This window comes from Lithobates pipiens, unplaced genomic scaffold, assembly GCF_037356315.1.
Source record: "Lithobates pipiens isolate NorthernLeopardFrog02 unplaced genomic scaffold, aLitPip1_a1.2 Scaffold_19, whole genome shotgun sequence".
Classification (NCBI taxonomy): domain Eukaryota; kingdom Metazoa; phylum Chordata; class Amphibia; order Anura; family Ranidae; genus Lithobates; species Lithobates pipiens.
In genome coordinates this window covers 380,396,285-380,416,467 of record NW_027507764.1, presented here as the reverse complement: position 1 = coordinate 380,416,467, position 20,183 = coordinate 380,396,285, and the positions used below count along the sequence as shown (strand labels likewise).

The 20,183-nt window shown below is 42.6% G+C and overlaps 1 protein-coding gene across 1 annotated transcript in view; it reads left to right on the top strand.

The window, feature by feature from the left end:
* Positions 1 to 493: 493 nt before the first annotated feature.
* The window catches only part of GALR1 (galanin receptor 1), a 371,160-nt gene continuing 351,470 nt past the window's right edge, over positions 494 to 20,183 (top strand). Inside the window, exon 1 of the mRNA XM_077492339.1 lies at positions 494 to 2,017. Within this exon, the coding sequence (XP_077348465.1) occupies positions 1,343 to 2,017 (675 nt within the window). The 5' untranslated portion in view covers positions 494 to 1,342. The remainder of the gene's footprint in view (positions 2,018 to 20,183) is intronic.

The window sequence follows — 20,183 nt, the reverse complement described above, 5'->3', positions numbered from 1 at the left end:
ATCGCAAAAAGTGGTCTGGTCTTTGACCAGCAAATTGGTCCGGTCTGAAAGTGGTTAATGAATAAAATTTAGAGTTTCCTTTTCAGCAAACTTTCACAGTTGGCGAAACGGGTAATTTAAGAGCGCAATCAATTCTTGCCAAAAATATCACTGCACATTCATAGATGGTAAGTGACATTTCCCACATTTGTATGCTGCTAGAATCACATTAACCCACTGAATACTGCTATGACATAAAGGTAGTATTTTCTGTGCTCCTTTCTCCTGTTATCCAATTTGTAACATTGCCAGGAAGATCATCCCTGCTGATACCAGGCTGCATTGGTGTAAGTCAGAGAAAAAGCAAGAGGCATAGGGCTGATACATAGGAAGAGACTGTAGGATATCACTGTATGAGCGTTGAGCCTGTACAATTGGCTATGTTTGTGTGTTGTAACTAGTAGAGGGCTCGGTTTCTCTGCCATGCGCAGCTGATAGAACAGAGAGGTGAGGACTCAAGGCAGAGAGTGAGCCAGTCACACTGGAGGCAGCAGCTAGAGGCACCTTCTCTACTCATCTCTAGCGGCACCTTCTGTACTCATCTCTAGCGGCACCTTCTGTACTCATCTCTAGCGGCACCTTCTCTGCTCATCAGTAGCGGCACCTTCTCTGCTCATCAGTAGCGGCACCTTCTCTGCTCATCGCTCACCCAAACTTCTCCTGTACTTGGCACTGCCAGCCCGCGCTCATCCCCCGGACACCTGTTACGTACTCTGCTCATATCCTGGACTACCTGATAGCAGCTGATCTCACTTTTACTGTGCAATTGAAGAAAAAAGATCGTTGAAGGGAAAAAAATAGATAATTGAAAGAAATAAGAGATCGCTGAAGAAAAGAATAAATCTCTGAAAGAAAGATCATTGAAAGGGAGAAGAGAGCACCGAAAGAAAAGATCACTAAAAGAAAGTAGAGATCATTGAAGGGTATAAAAGATCACTGAAAGAAAAGATCAGAAAGAGGAGATCGTTGAAAGGGAGAAGAGATCACTAAAAGAATAGATCATTGAAAGGGAGAAGAGATCGCTAAAAGAATAGATCATTGAAAGGGAGAAGAGATCGCTAAAAGAATAGATCATTGAAAGGGAGAAGAGATTACAAAAAGAGATCATTGAAAGGGAGAAGAGATTACAAAAAGAAGAGATCATTGAAGGAAACATTTAAAAGGAAGAAAAGATCAATAGAAGGAAAAAAAGAGGATTATTGTCTGAAAGGGGAAGAAGTGACCACTGAAAGGAAGAGGAGATCACTGAAGGGAGGAAAAGACCCTTGAAGAAAAGATCATTGATCAGTGCCAACTCTGAGCCATGGATCTCCTGGCTGAGCTGGGCAATACGAGTGATGGTCTTGCCCAGGACAACAATGTCACTGTTGAACCGCCATCAGTCAAACCCCTCTTAGAAATCGGCATTGATAACATTATCACCTTGGTGGTGTTTTGCATCATATTCGCTCTAGGGGTTTTGGGCAACTCTTTGGTCATTACTGTCCTGGCGAGAAACAAACCAGGGAAGCCTCGCAGCACCACCAACATCTTCATCCTGAACCTCAGCATCGCTGACCTTGCCTACCTACTTTTCTGCATCCCTTTCCAGTCCACTGTCTATGTCCTGCCAACTTGGGTGCTTGGAGCTTTCATCTGCAAGTTCATTCATTACTTTCTAACAGTGTCCATGCTGGTGAGCATCTTCACCTTATCTGCTATGTCCGTTGATCGTTATGTGGCAATAGTACACTCCAGGAGATCGTCCACCATCCGTGTCTCCAGAAATGCCCTGCTTGGAGTAATCCTCATCTGGATCCTGTCTATTGCCATGGCTTCTCCGGTTGCCTACAATCAACGATTGATACACAGAGGTAACAATCTGACCTTCTGTTGGGAGCACTGGCCAAATCTGAAGCAAAAGAGGATCTATGTGGTGTGCACCTTTGTGTTTGGGTATCTGCTCCCTCTCCTGCTCATCTCCTTCTGCTATGCCAAGGTAGGATCCTTCTCATTACTATAGTCTAACTGCATCTGAAGATTGGTTGGGGATGGGAACTTGTATATAAGAACATACAAAGCTTTTACTATAACCTGGTTGGCATAATTGTCAAAATAGGTATTGTGTAATAATAAAAAATTAATAGATTAATTTAAGTTAAAAAGTAAGAGAAGCCACAAAGCAAAGATCTGGATTGTCATTTTTTTTGTGATTTAAATGATTTTTTTATACTGATGACACATTTATGAGGTTAATTTAAGATTAATTTAATGTAAGATTAATTAAAATTTTGAGCTAATTATTATGGGCAACCAAGCATTTATGCTAGGGTTTCTTAACCACGGTTCCATTGAACCCCGTGGTTCTACTAGAGGTTGCTAGGGGTTCATTGAGCAATGAGCTACCTCTCAGATTAGCTCCTACTAACACCAATGATCGTTTTAGCTATCCCTACTATCACACTAATATATCATGGCTAGTAGGTATAGTAATTATTAGCAGGGTTTCCCTGAGATCACAAAGTTATTTTAAGGGGTGCCTCTGTGTTGAAAAGGTTGAGAAAGGCTGATCTATACTATACCAGAAGCACACATTGCTGCAGTAGTCAATATCTGTTGATCATACACCAAGCAGTGTCCTTAGAAAATACTTTAATGGACTGCAAGTGTTTATATTCTTATCTCAATTTGGTTTATTTTACTTACAGTAGATTCTAATGACTTGGCATCCAAAAATATACAGTACAGTGTAGAGACACATGCTTGGTGACAGATGGATAGTTACAAAAGGGCAGAGAAGAAGAATATTGGAAAGTTTGGAAGGTGTGAATTAAAAGCTATTTCTGCAGATGCCAGAGACAAGTGTGAACTCGGGTACTGCAATCATCTCTAGCTACCAAATGTCACTGATTTCTAGGAACTGTGGGTTTGACTTACTTAGACCCCTTTCACACTGGGGCAGTTTTCAGGAGCTTTAAAGCGGAGGTCCACCCTAAAGTGGACCTTCCGCTCATCGGAACCCTCCCCCCCTCCGGTGCCACAATTGGCACCTTTCAGGGGGGAGGGGGGTGCAGTTACCTGGATAATCCAGGTAACTGCACCCACTTCCGGGATAGCTCTCTGCGGAAAGGGGCGTAACTTACGCCCCTTTCCGCAAGTGCCCACCCCTTCCCGCAAGTGCCCCGCTGCCTGCTGGGAAACACACAGATCCCAGAGGCAGCGGGGAGCATCCTTATTGCGCAGCGCGATTCGCGCATGCGCAGTAGGGAACCGGGAAATGAAGCCGAAAGGCTCCATTTCCTGATTCCCATACCCAAGATGGTGGCGGCAGGACCCGACAGGCGACCTAGAGATCGGCTTCGGGTGCCGACATCGCGGGCGCGCTGGACAGGTAAGTGTCACTATTTTAAAAGTCAGCAGCTGCAGTATTTGTAGCTGCTGGCTTTTAAAAAAAAAAAAAACGTGGAGTCCCGGTGGACTCCCGCTTTAACGCTGGAAATAATCTCTGCTAAGCATCTGAAAACCACCTCCCAACCATTCAAGTGTGACTTTTCACACTTGGGTGATGCGTTTGTGGGACCTTACAAAAAGTCTTGCAAGCAGTACCTTTGGGGTTAAACAGCGGTAAGACCCCTTTCACACTGGGGCCAAGGCCCCCTAGTTTTAGCGGCGCTTTACTGCTGTTTAAGTGCCGCTTTTCAGTCTTTAGCGGGGTGCTTTTAACCCCAAAGAAGGGGTTAAAAACTCCTGTGTTATGTTTTTTTCTGATGAGCTTTTCAGGCACTTCGGAAGTGATGCCCATTCCTTCCAATGGGCAGGACGTTTTTGGAGCGCTAAATACAGCGCTCTCAACCCGCCCCAGAGATTCTGCTTGCAGTACTTTTCGTAACGTTCCGCAAGTGCACCACCCGAGTGTGAAAAGTCACACTTGAATGAATCAGAGGCGGGGTTCAGGCACTTACCAGAGGCTATTGCCAGCGCTAAAGTGTAAAAGGGGTCTAAAGTGCCACTAAAACGAGCAGCACTGTGAATGCAGCCCCAGTGTGAAAGGGGTCTAAAACTGGAGAGGGCAAAATCTGGTGCAGCTGCGCATGACAGCCAATCAGCTTTTAGTTTTTTTTTGTTGTTTTTTTGTCAAAGCTTAATTGAACAAACTATAGAGTTAGAAGCGGATTGGCTGTCACATGCAGCTGCACCAAATTTTGCACTCTCCAGTTTTAGTAAATCAACCCAATTGTGTGCTTTTTAAGATTTAGCATAAAAAAAAAACAATTTACCTATAAATTGCAACAATTTCCCTTTGTCAGATTTAATTCTGAGTTCTGACCAACCAACGTATGTGATCAAGAAAATAGTCCTTGGACATGTAGCAGTTAACTAAAAATAACTAATTTCATTCAATAATATTATGTTTATTTAATATTAATATGTTTTCACTAAGTCCACCAACATCCAAATTATTGTTACAATGTTTTTTAAACTGATTATCACAATGATCACTCTGAGATGAGCTATGGCAAATAATTTCCTGAGTGTAGAAAGATAAAGAGTGATCAATCTATGCAGCTTGGAGTACTCCATATTTAAATAAAAGGTATACAACTTCTCATTTTCCACCGCTGGCTCTCAGAAAAGGCAGCATTAATGTTAAAAGTGTAAGGAATGTTTTAAATGTCTGGGGGACCAGGTGCTCTGAGATACACTGAACTCACTTATATGTAACAGACCTACTATAATATTATTAATCATTTGCATAATTTTTTAATATTGGGTATATAGCAATGTTTTATTCTCTGTGATGGTGCTGCTCATCCAGTACATACACCAAGAGAGAAGAATATAAGAAGAAGAACAATAGGTTTATGCAGATGAGCATTGTTTTTGCATTGCGAAGCAGCACTGCTCACAAAAATTCAGCAAAAGGCAGCATTGTACCTGCTTTGCATGCCACGAAAATTCATCTAAAGAGGACACGCTGGGTCCAAAGAAACATAAAGTCAAGCAAGTCAAATGCAGGATCATAACTGTCCCCCACACTATACCTTTGCAGTAAATAGGAGTCTGCTGACCTGAGTTGGAGTGGCATTACAAACACACCCTGGATGCCAACGTCCATCTACATGCGCCTTTAAATTGTTGGCGTCTGGGCTCTACAAAGTCATTCAGGCAGTTTTTTTTGTCTTTCCCATCACTCCTAAAGTAATTCAAAGGGATATGTTGACATTTATATCAAAAAATGTTTTGTCATGGAAAATAATGATTGGATACACAGAAGATTGTGGAAACATAAAACCTTATGCCCAATGACGTTTTTACAGCCGCTTTTAGGAGCGTTTTTCACAGCTTAAAAATGCCTCTCCATGTTAGCCTATGGCCTCATGCCCACCAAGGCGTTTAGGTGATGTAAGTGGCATGGGTGTTTTTAAGATCCCATCACTCCTAAAGTAATTCAAAGGGATATGTTGACATTTATATCAAAAAATGTTTTGTCATGGAAAATAATGATTGGATACACAGAAGATTGTGGAAACATAAAACCTTATGCCCACTGACGTTTTTACAGCCGCTTTTAGGAGCATTTTTCACAGCTTAAAAATGCCTCTCCATGTTAGCCTATGGCCTCATGCCCACCAAGGCGTTTAGGAGTTGTAAGTGGCATGGGTGTTTTTAAGATCCCAAAAAAAAACAGGGACCAGCGCGTTCTGAGGCTCCAGTGCTAGAGCTGTAAAAATGCCAGACGCTGGTAAAAGGTGTTAAATGTGATTTAATGAGGCTTAACGCTGTACACTCAGCGTTAAGCCTAGTCCGGCGTTTCTCTGTCTCTATTCAAAATCAATGGTTCCCTATGGGAGCCCATTGATTTAAATAGAAGTTGCACCAGAAGTTGGATCAAGATAATCCGACTTGCGGTGCAACTGTGTGCTGAGAAGCTTGAAGGGCAACCCCACTAAAATTTTGTGTGAGGTTCCCCCCCAGAACCATACCAGTCCCTTATCTGAGCACGCAGCCCGGCAGGAAAGGAGGGGGGATGAGTGAGTGCCCCTCCTGGACCATACCAGGCCACATGCCCTCAACATGGGGGGGTGGTGCCCCCCACCCCAAAGCATCTTGTCCCTATGTTGATGAGGACAAGGACCTCTTCCCGACAACCCTTGCCTGGTGGTTGTCAGGGTCTGTGGGCGGGGACTTATCGGAATGTGTAAGCCCCCTTTAATAAGACGGCCTCCAGATCTCGCCCCCCAACCTAGGTGAATGAGTATGGGGTGCATGGTACCCCTACCCATTCACCTAAAAAAAGTGTCAAAAATAAACACACTACACAGGTTTTTAAAGTATTTTATTAAGGCAGCTCCGGCTCTTCTCCCTTCTCTGGTTCTTCTCCCCTCTCCGGTTCTTCTCCTCTCTGCGATGTCCTTTCTCTCCGCATTAGAGAATTGTAACATAATGGGCACATGAAAGGTTACATTGCTAGGTTACAAAAGCTTTGTAGTTGGAAGGTGTTGTTAACAGAAATCCTTATTAAATTTAGGCTGTCATTGGTGGGAATGATAATTATTTGGCTTTGATTACTTCAATGCTCTTTATATCACTGATCCAGGAAAAGCATGTGAAATCAGAATTCCTTTTATGTACACTTATGTTGGTTCAGAAAAGTATCACAACCACTGGAGCCAAGCAACTATGATTTTCAGAAGGAGGTTAGCAGGGGTAGCTAACACATATCACTCAACATTAATTCTCTTTAAAGTGGACCCCTCAGTAACTTTATAATCCTGCATGAGCACCTTCCTGGCATGTCACAAATACAGCACCAATATGATTTTGTTGTAGGCCTCATGCACATGGGCAAAAATATTTTTGTTTTCAATGTCAATGGACATTGTGACACCTAAATTCATATTTTGGAGCAGCATTAAAGCGGAGTTCTGCCTTCCCCTCAAAAAATTTAAAGTCAGCAGCTACACATGCTGTAGCTGCTGACTTTTAATATTAGGACACTTACCTGTCCCAGAGTCCAGCGATGTCGGCACCGCAGCTGATGTTTCCATCGGCTGTCGGGTGCTGCCACCACCATTGTCGGCAAGGGAACCTGGCCGTGAAGCCTTTCTTATGCACATGCGCGAAATGCAGCTGCGCTATCCTACTGGCCCGACAGTAGAGGAAGGAGGAGGAGGGGGCCAGAATTCTGACGTACTTTTCCGGGGTGAGGTCTGCTGGAAGTGGGGATCTCTGCTTTTGAGTGGAACTCCGCTTTAAGGGGCAACATTAATATCTTAAAGTGGTGTTGCACAGAAAAAAATAAAATCATCAAAATTACAAAAAAAAAAAAAAAAAAAATATTTGGAATTTTTTTTTAACACACCTCTAAATGCCTGTTGCTAGGGGGTCCCTCGTAGTCTGCCTCCAGTGCCTGGGCTGGTGACATCACTTCCCCTCAGCGCAGGAAGGGCTCAGCTCTGCCTCCTTCCTCATGTCAGTCATCTGGGACACGTGACAGAATTTTGCAGCACACACGTTATGATCATTAAAGTAAAACTAAAGACAACACTTTTTTTTTTTGCATACAATAAGAGAGCATTTAAATGATGCTCATTTGGTACTAAGGGGCCCAAAGTGTGCTAAGAAAATATCCCCCACACCATTACACCACTACCCCCAGCATGAGCCTTTGATATAAGGCAGGATGGATCCATGCTTTCATGTTGTTTATGCCAAATTCTGACTCTACTATCTAAATGTCGCAGCTGAAATTTAGACGCATTAGACCAGACAATGTCTCCAGTCTTCTATTGTCCAATTTTGTTGAGCCTGTGCAAATTGTAGCCTCAGTTTCCTGTTCTTGGCTAAAAGGAGTGCCACCTGGTGTGGTCCTCTGTTGCTGTAGCCCATTTGCTTCAAGGTTCGATGTGTTATGCATTCAGAGATGGTATTCTGCATACCTTGGTTATAACGAGTGGTTATTTGAGTTAATGTTGCCTTTCTATCATCTGAAACCAGTCTGCTCATTCTCCTCTGACCTCTGACATCAACAGGGCATTTTCGTTGACACAACCTCCACTCACTGGATATTTTCTCTTTTTTCGGACTATTCTCTGCAAACCCTAGAGATGGTTGTGCATGAAAATCACAGTAGATCATCAGTTTTTGAAATATTCCATATTCCATATGTATGCCATAGTACAGAACGGGATGCGACTTGTCAGGCAGCTAAGTCACCTGACAAGTCGTCCCAGTGTGAACCAGCTCTTAGACACAGTTAAAAATAAATAAATAAAAGTGATGGAGAGTTCTAACTAACTTTCTTATTGTATGCAAAAAAAAAAAGTTTTGCCTTTAGTTTTACTTTAACGATCATAACATTGTGTGTGCTGCAAAATTTTACTAATGAAGCTTCATATTTTCATCTCTTTCAAATGCTCATTGTTGAATGATTATTGCTCATGCACTGCCCACTTTCCACAAGTGACGCTCAGATCTTTATCGCAATTAAGCTTTGTTTGTGTGTGGCCTGCAAAAAGCTAAGCATAGCCGAGAAAAGATTTTATCAGATCAGATGTGACAATCTCAATGTGTATGCTAGATGATTACATTGAAAAGCTTTGGAAAATCGCTGTCTCTGCCAAGGCAGATGAACTCTAGTGAACATTTTCATACGACAGACTCTTTGTTGTTTTTGCAGAGATATACCACTGCTGTATTGTCCAACGGCTACAAGCTAATGGATGTGTGTGTCAGGTGAATAATGGTATAATCATTTGGAAATGAATGATGGTATTCCGCTATGTTTAGCCAGCTTAAGATTCATTTGTGATTGGTATCATCCTGGACAGAGTTCATGGACCCCATTATTTTGTTTTCTTTGTATTTACTGTTAAAACCTTGCTGTCTTGTGAGTATAAATGCGATCTCCCTGTGATCTTGTAGAGTGTGTGCTTTTAACTTTGTCTCTAATCACATCTAGGATTGCAGCCAACTATCCCTGATTTCCTTGAAGATTTGTCCCTGGAAAACTAAGTCCTTGGCAGTGGTTCTGCTTTTTTAGTACTGCTAGCTGCATGCCCTTTTATGCTTGTTATATTCACAATTTTATTCTCTAATAACATTCTCTGGGCTGTCGTCACATATTTTCAACAACAGCATTTTAAGAAGCCGTAAGATCATTTATTGAAGTGATATCAAAACCAAAAATGTAATATATTGCAGCTTACCAATCATTAGATGTGGTGGCTGCATTTGTTTTCTTTTTTTAGGCTTTTTTTCCCCTCCATTTTCATCTGGTGATCTCTCCAGTAACACACCTCCTGTATGGATGAGGGATCACAGTATTATCAGTCTTGGGGAGATGGAGTGTTAAGCCCCATACACACTATCAGTTTTTCTGCTGAGTTTTTCCTTCAGATTTACCAAAACCATATAATATGAGGTCAAACCTTAGGAATTTCAATTTGTATGCAATCAAGCAGGCCCTTGTACTACATGGTTTTGGTAAATCTGAAGGAAAAAGTCAGCAGAAAATCTGATAGTGTGTATGGGGCTTTAAATGTACTAGAAGATTGAAATAAGCTTACAAATTGAAGCCAAACTCAAACTTTATAAGCAGTTATAGCAAATAGTTTTTTGCTTTTGAGAAAATAAAATAAAAAGCAAATCCCTGTAAGCTTCTTTGCCCATGTTAAAGAGGAAGTAAACCACAATGAGTTTACTTCCTCTTTGATTCCCTGCAAAGGTAAAGCATAATGGACTACTATGCATCGCATAGTAGTCCATTATGTGTCACTTACCTGACACAGGAGCCAGAGAAGTTACCGCTGTCCCCTGTAGTCCGGAGCATCCATCTTCTCGGTGGGTCTCGCTGCTCCGCCGATGTCATTCGACGAAGCCGCAATGACGCCACTCTCGCGCATGTGCACAGTAGCCGCCACTCGCGGCATGTCGCCGTTGACAGCGGCGCGCTCAGTGCGCCTGCGCGCCGCTGTCTACGACACATGCGCCGTAGACAGCAGTGCCTGTATTTTGGCAAATATCTCCTAAACTGTGTAGGTTTAGGAGATATTTTTTGGACCTACAGGTAAGCCTTAATCTAGGCTTACCTGTAGGTCAAAGTGGTTTGTAAGGGTTTACAACCACTTTAAGTGACTCGTTCTATCACTGAAAACTGACACGTCTGGAAGAGAGCTTGTTGTTTTGAAAACAACAGACTTCATGGCTGGATCACCAGACACAAATAAAAGAAAGAAAGTCTAAAAAAATACAAATTCAGCCATCACATCTAACATACAATATGACAGTGATTCTCCACTTGCCAGCATGCACGCTGACACTTTGATAACACTTTGTTATCAACTTGGCCTTGGATGGGAAAAATCTTCTGATAATCCCAAGGTGTTCAGCTCCAAAGGAATGAAAGGGGTGTTTCCATAGTGCAGTATATTTATTAAAAGTTGAAATGAAACCTCACAAGGAGTACCAATATGGCCGACTTCTGGTCTGGACAGGAAGTGACTTCACCCACTACCATGCTGACGCGTTGCCCCACATGACACGTGGCTCCCTGATGAAGTCACATGTCCTGTGACGTAGTGGGTGACGTCACTTCCTGTCCAGACATTTGCTACTACTTCATGGCCAGCTTTACCTTTGCTCTCCAACCACCTTGATTACCATCTGGAACCAACGTGAAAAATTCCTGTACAATACCACAATCTGTAATTTTTTATGTTAGCTGTTTAGGTAACCAGTGCTTTATCAAGGGTAGAAGGGGAAAGAGTCACATGCTGTCTCATACCCAGAATTACTGTGTATTTCACTTGGCTTTGGTGAGCACTGGGACCTTGTGGAAGCATATTAACTGAAGATGGATAGCTGCACAAAGGGTGAGCTATCAAGCTAACCTTCACTTTGCCATGAACAGACAAAGTACAAATCCACTTAAAACGTGTTTTATACAAGCAAATAAGGAACTACAACTTCCCCATGACACCCCCACCCCCACCCCTATTTTCTCTCCTGACCAACAGAATACTCTGATTACATGGTCACAGCAATAGAATGTATATGCATGGTATAGAATATTTAATATTATTCATCTCAGTGTCTATTTTGTTTATTTTTTTCCTTAGGTCCATTTACTGTGTTTCTCCTTCCCATTTCCTAGATCCTTAGCAAACAGCTCACCGTGTCTACAATTCTTCTATTTCTTAGATAACATCAAGAAGAAATAAGACAACACATATTGCATGTTAATATCAAGTACGGAGACCTTATAACTGAAAGTTTTGTCCCCCACTCTCTTGATATTTATTTACTACAGGTACCTATATAGCACTATCAATTTACACAGCGCTTTAGGCCCCTTTTACACAAGCGCTTCAATCAGGTCCATCTCTCCATTTTTCAGGCGGACCTGATTAAACGATCCATTAACTCCTATGTAGTGGCTTATGTCAGTGAAAACATGTCTGCTGACATCCGCCGCTATCCGATCCTGTCCTTGAAATCTAGACGGATGTAAACGCTATTTTCCATCCATCTGGCAGATCGGATGGGATTAGATGAAAACGGACAGGTGGTCTGTTTTCATCCGATCTCCCGTAGAGGAGAGAATGGGGCTATGATAGGTCCATCTCTCCACAGTGAGCAGAGACGGACCTGTCATCTCCCTGCTCATTGAGGTCGATCCCCCGCCGAGCAAGCGGAAGCCCGTGTGAAAGTACCCTAACATAGTTAATATACATTCATATCAGTCTCTGCTCTCAAAAAGTTTACAGTCTAAGGTCCCTACAGCCTAGTACACCTGGGTCAAATGTTGGGCGTCATTGGTCGGTTCAATAGAAACTGCCTGACATTCAGCCGGTGTGTACTGGAGTTGGTCCAACAGAAGCCGGCCATTCGGAGAGCACTGACTGGAGTGTTCTGGCGAGGGGGCTGCCCCCTGTCAGAATACAATAGCACAGCTGGGGAGATTGTTGTACTAACGTCATATAGTTAGTACAGTGGCTCCTCCTGAACTGTCAGTTTTTTTTCGTTCAGCCCTGCTGGGTTGAACGAAAAAATGACTAGTGTGCATAAAGCAAGGTTCATAAAGACATGGATGAGCGAGTTTGGGGTGGAGGAACTTGACTGGCCTGCTCAGAGTCCTAACCTCAACCCGATAGAACATCTTTGGGGTGACCTCACAATTGCGCCTCTGGAAAAATGGTCAAACATTCCCATAGACACACTCCTAAACCTTGTGGACAGCCTTCCCAGAAGAGTTGAAGCTCTGATAGCTGCAGAACATGGGCCAACTCAATATTGAACCCTACGGACTAAGACTGGGATGCCATTAAAGTTCATGTGCGTGTAAAGGCAGGTGTCCCAATACTTTTGGTAATATAGTGTGTCTAAAAATATACCATGCGTTATATACGTATCCTTTCCAGAGCTTTAAGCCTCGTGCACATGATCAGATTGTTGGCCAACAAAACTGTGGACGTTTGTCCGAAGGGTGTTGGCCCAAACCTGTCTTGCATATTAACGGCACACAATTGTTGGCCAGTCACAACGTAGTGACGTACTAGACATACTACATGTCTTTAGCTGTCTTTAATTTCGTGCTTTTCAATTCGTTTCTGAACGGCAGTTCATCAACCAGACATGTTGCGGAATCGGAGGAGATAACATGTTATTTGTTATTGGCCTGGGAGTTATTGCTTTGACATTATTTTTTTGGTTGAATAATGATTTGATTTGTTATATTTTCTATATTTTTGGATGCGTAGAATACACTTTTTGGTTAAGTTCTATTGGCAGATAGCATGTCTAATTTTATTTGGCTTCTTTTTTAATGCACAATAAAAAAATTGTGTAGAATAATACTTGGCTATGTGTTTTACTTCAAATAACAGCGTAATAAATTACGGGCGGCACAGTGGTGTAGTGGCTAGCAATCTCACCTAGCAGTAAGAAGGGTCGCTGGTTCGAATCCCATCCACGACACTGCCTGCCTGGAGTTTGCATGTTCTCCCTGTGCCTGCGTGGGTTTCCTCTGGGTACTCCGGTTTCCTCCCACAAACCAAAGACATGCAGGTAGGTTAATTGGCGTCTGTCCAAAATTGGCCCTAGTGTATGAATGGGGACCTTGGATTGTGGGTAGGGACCCATGTGAGTGTGTAAAGTACAGGGATAGGGACAATTGTAGACACTCAGGTTGAACTAGATGGACTGGTGTCTTTATTCAACCTTACTAACTATGAAACTATGAAACAGTTTGGGAGTAGGCAGTTACATTTAAAAAATACAATGTAAAATTGACAAGGGACACCAACATAGTTGTATCTTTGATTTTAAAAACGATGGGAGTAGTTGTGGTAACTTGCCCCCCCCCCAAAAAAACATATTATTCTTAACCCCCCTGGCGGTATTCCCGAGTTTGGCTCGGGGTGGAGATTTTGGACCAAAAGCGATAACTCCGAGCCAGACTCGGGACCGCATCACTGAATGCAGGGAGACTTTACTTACCTTGTCCCCTGGATCCAGAGATGTCCCCCCGCTGTACAAGCGAGCCATGCTCCGCTTGATGTATCATGGAGCCGAGCTCCGTTCCCTGCGAGCGTTGCGACGCACGGGGATGGAGAACAGCGCCAAATTCAAAAAGTAAAACACACAGTATACATACAGTATAATATAATCTTACAGATTACATTGCTGTATGTAATTATTTCACATCCCCTTTGTCCCCAGTGTTCTGCCTAGTGCCCTGCTGCATTGTATATTATAAAAACTGTTCTTTATGCCTGAAAACTGGAGATTGTCCATAGCAACCAAAACTGTCCCTTTACATCAAAAATGATTTTAGACCAGCTAGAAAACAGCGATAATAAATTGGAATCACTCTCAGAATTGAGCGACAGCGATTTGTGGGGAGATCCGCCATCAAATACTGAAAAGTAATCACAGTGACAATTCTGCAACTGAGCAAATTTCAGTGTTTTTGATTTGATTACATTATTGAATATTTTTTATTATTGTTATATTATTATTTAGTATAATTATTTATAGTTATTTATTATATTATAATTTATGATTTCATTTTTCAAACTTTATCATACCCGGGATGTCTGCTAGACTCTGGTTTGGACAGATTTATGTGAGTTATTGCTAAGAATTACAGGCCTACAATATAAAACGCCAAATTTTCATGCAAAATAATTGTACCGCTTTCAGCACCTAAAATCTGAAATAATCATACCGCCAGGGAGGTTAAAGCGGGGTTCCACCCTAAAGTGGAACTTCATATCATCGGAACCATCCCCCCTCCGGTGTCACAGTTGCCACCTTTCAGGGGGGAGGGGGGTGCAGATAGGGGGGGAGAGCTATTTGCACCCACTTCCGGGCATAGACTCCCACGGGAGTCTATGCCTCTTCCGGTCCCGGCGGGCTGTCTCCTGGAACACACAGGTCCCAGAGACAGCATGGACCATTCCTATTGCGCTGAGCAACTCGCGCATGCACAGTAGGGAACCGGGAAGTGAAGCCGCAACGCTTCACTTCCTTATTCCCTCACCTAGAATGGTGGCGGCAGCAGCCGAGAGCCGATCAATCGGCCTTGGCTGCCGACATTGCTGGATCCTGGGACAGGTGAGTGTCCATTTATTAAAAGTCAGCAGCTGCAGTATTTGTAGCTGTTGGCTTTTAATATTTTTTTTTTACAGTGAAATCCCTCTTTAATATCACTAGAAGAAAAAAGCCTTTGAAAAATTATTTGCCATAACTCCATCAGTATCACCAGCAATGCAGCTTCATTATTATCCCATTAAAGAAGAAGAGAATGTGCACTGCATTTCGAGATTTCACTATTTGCCCCATCACAAATGTTATTTCTCCATTACGGATGCTAGTTTACAAGACCGTCCACTTCCGGCTCGTCCTTGCTTCCAAGCATGCGTGTTTGTACTTTGGACTTTTGCCCAATGGATTTGTGTACACACGCTCGGAAAATCTGAGTCCACAGAAAATTTTAAAACCTGCTATCCAAAATTTGTCCGTGGAAAATTCTACGAAAATTGTCAGATGGAGCATACACATGGTCGGATTTTCTGCCAACAGCCTGTCATCACACATTTCCCGTCAGAAAATCTGATGGTGTATACGAGGCTTTACAGCCATTTAAGAGCCCTTTAAGAGCCCTTTCACACTGCCAGTGCCAGAAAAACGCTTGTTACATAGTTACATAGTTAGTAAGGTTGAATAAAGACACCAGTCCATCCAGTTCAACCTGAGTGAGTGTCTACAATTATCCCAGTACATTGCACACTCACATCGGTCCCTACCCTCAGGGGGCCCACAATCCAAGGTCCCCATTCATATACTAGGGCCAATTTGGGACAGAGGCCAATTAGCCTTCCTGCATGTCTTTGGAGTGTGGGGGGAGGCCGGGGTGCCCAGAGGGGGCCCACTTGGGCACGGGGAGAGCATGCAAACTCCAGGCAGGTGGTGTCGTGGTTGGGATTCAAGCCAGCAACCCTTTTTACTGCTAGGTGAGAGTGCTAACCACTACACCACTGCCACTACCACCATTTAAGTTTTTCAGTAAGTTTTTCATTTGTAGATGTTTTTTTTTTTTCGATCTTCCAGTCATCAAGAAAGTTTAAATCAGCCTTGCACTGGAATGCTTATTTTGCTTTGGAGGTAGGTGCATGCAGTTGGGCCTATGGGAGAGAGAAATGTGTAAGTGTAACCAATGTGTAGATTTACTGCAGCAGACTGGAGGAGGAAACAATGGCATGTACTCAGCATGTGTTGTCAACATAAACATCTGGAAGACACCGCATGGGTGGCTTGACTCTAAGAGTATGTGAATTACCCTGCAAATGTTTAGTCAATTAAAAACATATATTCTTATATTCTTGTTTCATTTGGGTAATTAGCTGACTGTTATGTCCCATACACGCGATTAGATTTTCCGCCGAAAAATGTGAGATCGGATCATGTTGTAGGAAAATAGGATCATGTGTGGGCTCCATGGGACTTTTTCCGTTGTATTTTCTGACGCACAAAGTTTGAGGGCAGGAGATGAAATTTTCCAACAACAAAATCCGATCACATACATTTTGATCATATGTAGACAATTCCAACAGACATGCATGCTCAGAATAAACTAAAGCCGGCCATACACGGTTCGAATTTCGTAAGAATTTTCTTTCGAAAATCGTATCTAAGAATGTTCGTATGAATTTCGCACCATTAGTGGGCTGTAAAAACAGCCGATTTTCGTGTGGAAATCAAATTTGAGAAATCAGACATGTTGGAAATTTTTTGAAAAACAAACCATTTTCTAATCAATGATGGGAGAATCGGATGAGAAATGTAATAAGAAAAGAAAATTTACGGAGAGAAAAGAAGATTCCCAGCCATAAAAATTATTTTCTGTAGCAACATGAGGTGAAATTGAAGGCTTGGTCAGCCGAATTTCGAAAATCAATGGTGGCACCATCGGATCACAAAAAAAAACTAATTTTCTGATTTTGAAAAAAAAAATTAGTTTGAAATTCGACCATGTATGGCCTGTATAAGAGACAAAATTGGCTACTGGCCAATTTATAGTCCTGACATACGTGTTTGACGTCACCTCGTTCAGAACGATTGGATTTTCTGACAACTTTGTGCGACCGTGTGTAGCATAAGTGTAGAGTTGTCCTTCAAAGAAAAAAAATCCTTAGTATATAAGAGATTCATTATTTTATGGCCAAGATAAGGAATAAATGGTACTATTGAATTACACTGTACAAAAGCAATGTTGTTTGGTAAGTATTAACCAGTTTAGACAAGTGACAACTGATTTATGTTTCAATCTGTTTCACATAATAAGCAATGGCAAAAAAGGCAGGTCTTTATCAAGGCATTTTTGTTACTAAGGTGTTGTATTAAGTAGGTAGAGAAAAAAATCTAAAAACATAAACAGGGTAATTATTATTAAACAGGAAACAAAGGGGTAGATTTACTAAAGGCAAATAGACTGCATTCTGCAAAGAGCAATTGCCCTGTGCAAATGCAATTGCTCCAAAGCTTAGTAAATGAGGTAAGGCTTCACTTTGCAAAGAGAAAGAGTACCCAATCACGTGCAAGGAGAAAAAAAACTGAAAACAAAACAGCATTTTTTCTTGCACGTGATTGGATGATGGAAGTCAGCAGAGCTTCTGCTCATTTACTAAGCTCTGGAGTAACTGCACTTGCAGAGTGCAACTTTGTAAAGTGCACTGTCTTTTTACATCTAGTAAATCAAACACAAGGTGTCTGCAGATGGAAGAGATATAACAAGTGTAAGCATGTATACAATATCAGATGTTTTAGGGTCCAATTCATAAAAATAAAAGGGGGAAAAAGAGCACCAAAGAAGAGTTTTTGTCCATAGCAACCAATCAGAATGTTAGCTTATGTTTTCTCATGAAAAGAAACGTGATAACTAACTAGTTGCTATTTACAGCAAATTGATTTGCTAAAAAAATAATATAAAAAAAAAAGTAGAAAAAAAATTCACTTTGCAAAGTAAATTTTCACTTAATTTGGTGACTAAAGTGAAGCTGTTCACATTTTGAATACTAAGGCATGTACATGAGAAGTAAAAAAAAAAAAAAACACTTGTAAGTGATTGGAGTGAACATAACTTCACCTTATTCACTAAGCTACAGTAGGCGAACATTTTCCCTCACTTGTAAATTAAAGCGGAACTTCAGTCATTTTTTCATCGTAAACGTGTGACCCCGACCCCTCTGACATCATGGGGAAAGCCATAGGAAAGTCCCCATGCGTCAGAGGAGGGCGGGGTTACCGGGTGGCCCTGCCCTCCGTTATTTAAGAAGTGTCAGAAGAATCAAAGCGTCACATGGCTGAAGACTCCCACTGAGGCGGATCATGGGGATGGAGCGGAGAAGAAGCCGGAGCAACATGCGGGACTAGAAGGGTGGAGGAAGATGAAGAAGAAGATAGAGAAGAAGAAGTTGGAGGAACAAGAAGAACACCGAAGGAGACCAGAAGAAAGAAGATGAAAGAAGAAGTGGAAAGAAGAAGAAATTAATAAAGGACTTGTCAAAAAACGTCTCTTGTGTTTTTTAACCTTTTTATCACTTTCTTTTGTGAAATGGTAGGGGTACATTTGTACCCTATTACCAATTCACACAGGGAGGAGGCCGGGATCTGGGGGTTCCCCTGTTAAAGGGGGCTTCCAGATTCCGATAAGTCCCCTGCCTGCAGACCCCCACAATCACCGGGCAAGGGTTGTGGGGATGAGGCCCTTCTCCCCATCAACATGGAGACAAGGTGCTTTGGAGCTACCCCAAAGCACCCTCCCAATGTTGAGGGCATGTGGTCTGGTACGGTTCAGAAGGGGGGCGCTCTCTCGTCCCCCCCTCTTTTCCTGTGGCCTGCCAGGTTGCGTGCTTGGATAAGGGTCTGGTATGGATTTTTGGGGTGACCTCACGCCATTTTTTTTTAACATTTTGGTGCGGGGTTCCCCTTAAAATCCATACCAGACCTGAAGGCTAGACTGGTCACCTTGTGGGAGGGTGAAACGCATTGATGCAATTTGCAGTTTCCAGTCCAAACAACGTAATTTCTAGTTTCGGGGGAACGCACGCTGGATGCGGCGTTTGCTGAATTTTATCTCTGCAATATAACATGTGATTTTCAATTTCTTATTTTGTAAGTACCTTTCCACGTTTGCACAATAAACCATCTGCCAAACTGTACTTCGCTATTAGTCCCTATTTTCCATTTTGATACTAACATCTGCCTATGACCATCACGATTGGGGGAGATCGTCTTTGGAGCCTTTTGTGAATTGGCATTCGTGGCCAGTGTTCTAGCCTGAATGACCCCTAGACTGAAAAATTAGGGGTCCAATTCTTTTGGTGAGTGAGGACACAGGAGGGGTGTTTGGCACACCTTGAAGCTTGGAGCACTATTGCACTTTAATGATTGGAGCACCCAGGCACAATTTATATGGATGTTTTTTATAATTAGTTTCACTTATCAATTGGATTCATTTGTGATTTATAGTGCTGAAATTATATTCATACATTTTTTCCAGGCAAGTGAGAAGCAGCTACAATCACTAGATTCTTATTATCATTTTCACTTTCAGTGCGAGTATTTATATACATATATATATTGTTTTTACTTCTTGCAATCTCCAGTGGCATAATCCCGACAAATGACGTACGAATTGTACGATCACGACAAATGGCTAGCATGGTCTATGGTTCCTCCCCACACAGAGTCCGATTCCTCTGTTTTCTGCCTCCCTCTTGAAGTTCCTTTTGTAACACGTTATTGCAACTCGTCTTCCAGTGATACGCGTTCATGACTGCTTATCCTCTACCAGTACCACAAGTTCAGGACCACTAATTTGCATGTCTGTTTTTCCTCTCTTAGGTCAGTTGAGTGCTAGCGAACTGGTGTCCTAATGCAAAGTCCAGACATTCCCTGGTCCTCCCCTCCACCTCCAGTGCTGTCCAGGGCATGCCAGCCCCACGCGGCCGCCCCAGGTGGACAAGCTGGGATGGCCTATCCTGTCACTGGGGGGTGCGCGGATCTGCAAAGAACAAGTTCTCAAGTGTTCAAACCGCTTCCCATCAAGCCACCTATCTGGCAGTGGCGTGGTATCAAATGGAAAGGCTCCGCCACCAAACTGACTTTTGTCTCTAAGCCCCTGTACACACGGTCGGAGATTTCGACAACCAAATCCGTCGGATTTTGTCCGTCGGATCTTGTCCGAAACTGTTGCATACACACGGTCGGACTAAGTTGTCGAAAAATCCGATCATTCAGAACGTGATGACGTAATTTCGTTACGATGGGACTACGTTCAGGCTAGTAGCCAATAGCTTTGATGTAGGAACTTGATCTGAGCATGCGTGGCACTTGGTCCGATCAAAATTCTCTACACATGATCGGAGTATGTCTGATCGAACCAGTTGGTCGGAAAATATTTCCAACAAGTTGGAAAATTGGGTCCGACGGATATTCCGACAGAATCAGTTCGATGCATACCACACACAGTCGGATTATCCGACAACACGGTCCGATAGGACACATTCCGACGGATTCTCCGACCGTGTGTACAAGGGCTAAGAGCTGTCCATGGCTGTTCAACACCCTCACTCAATCCCTTACCTGGATCCTGTCTT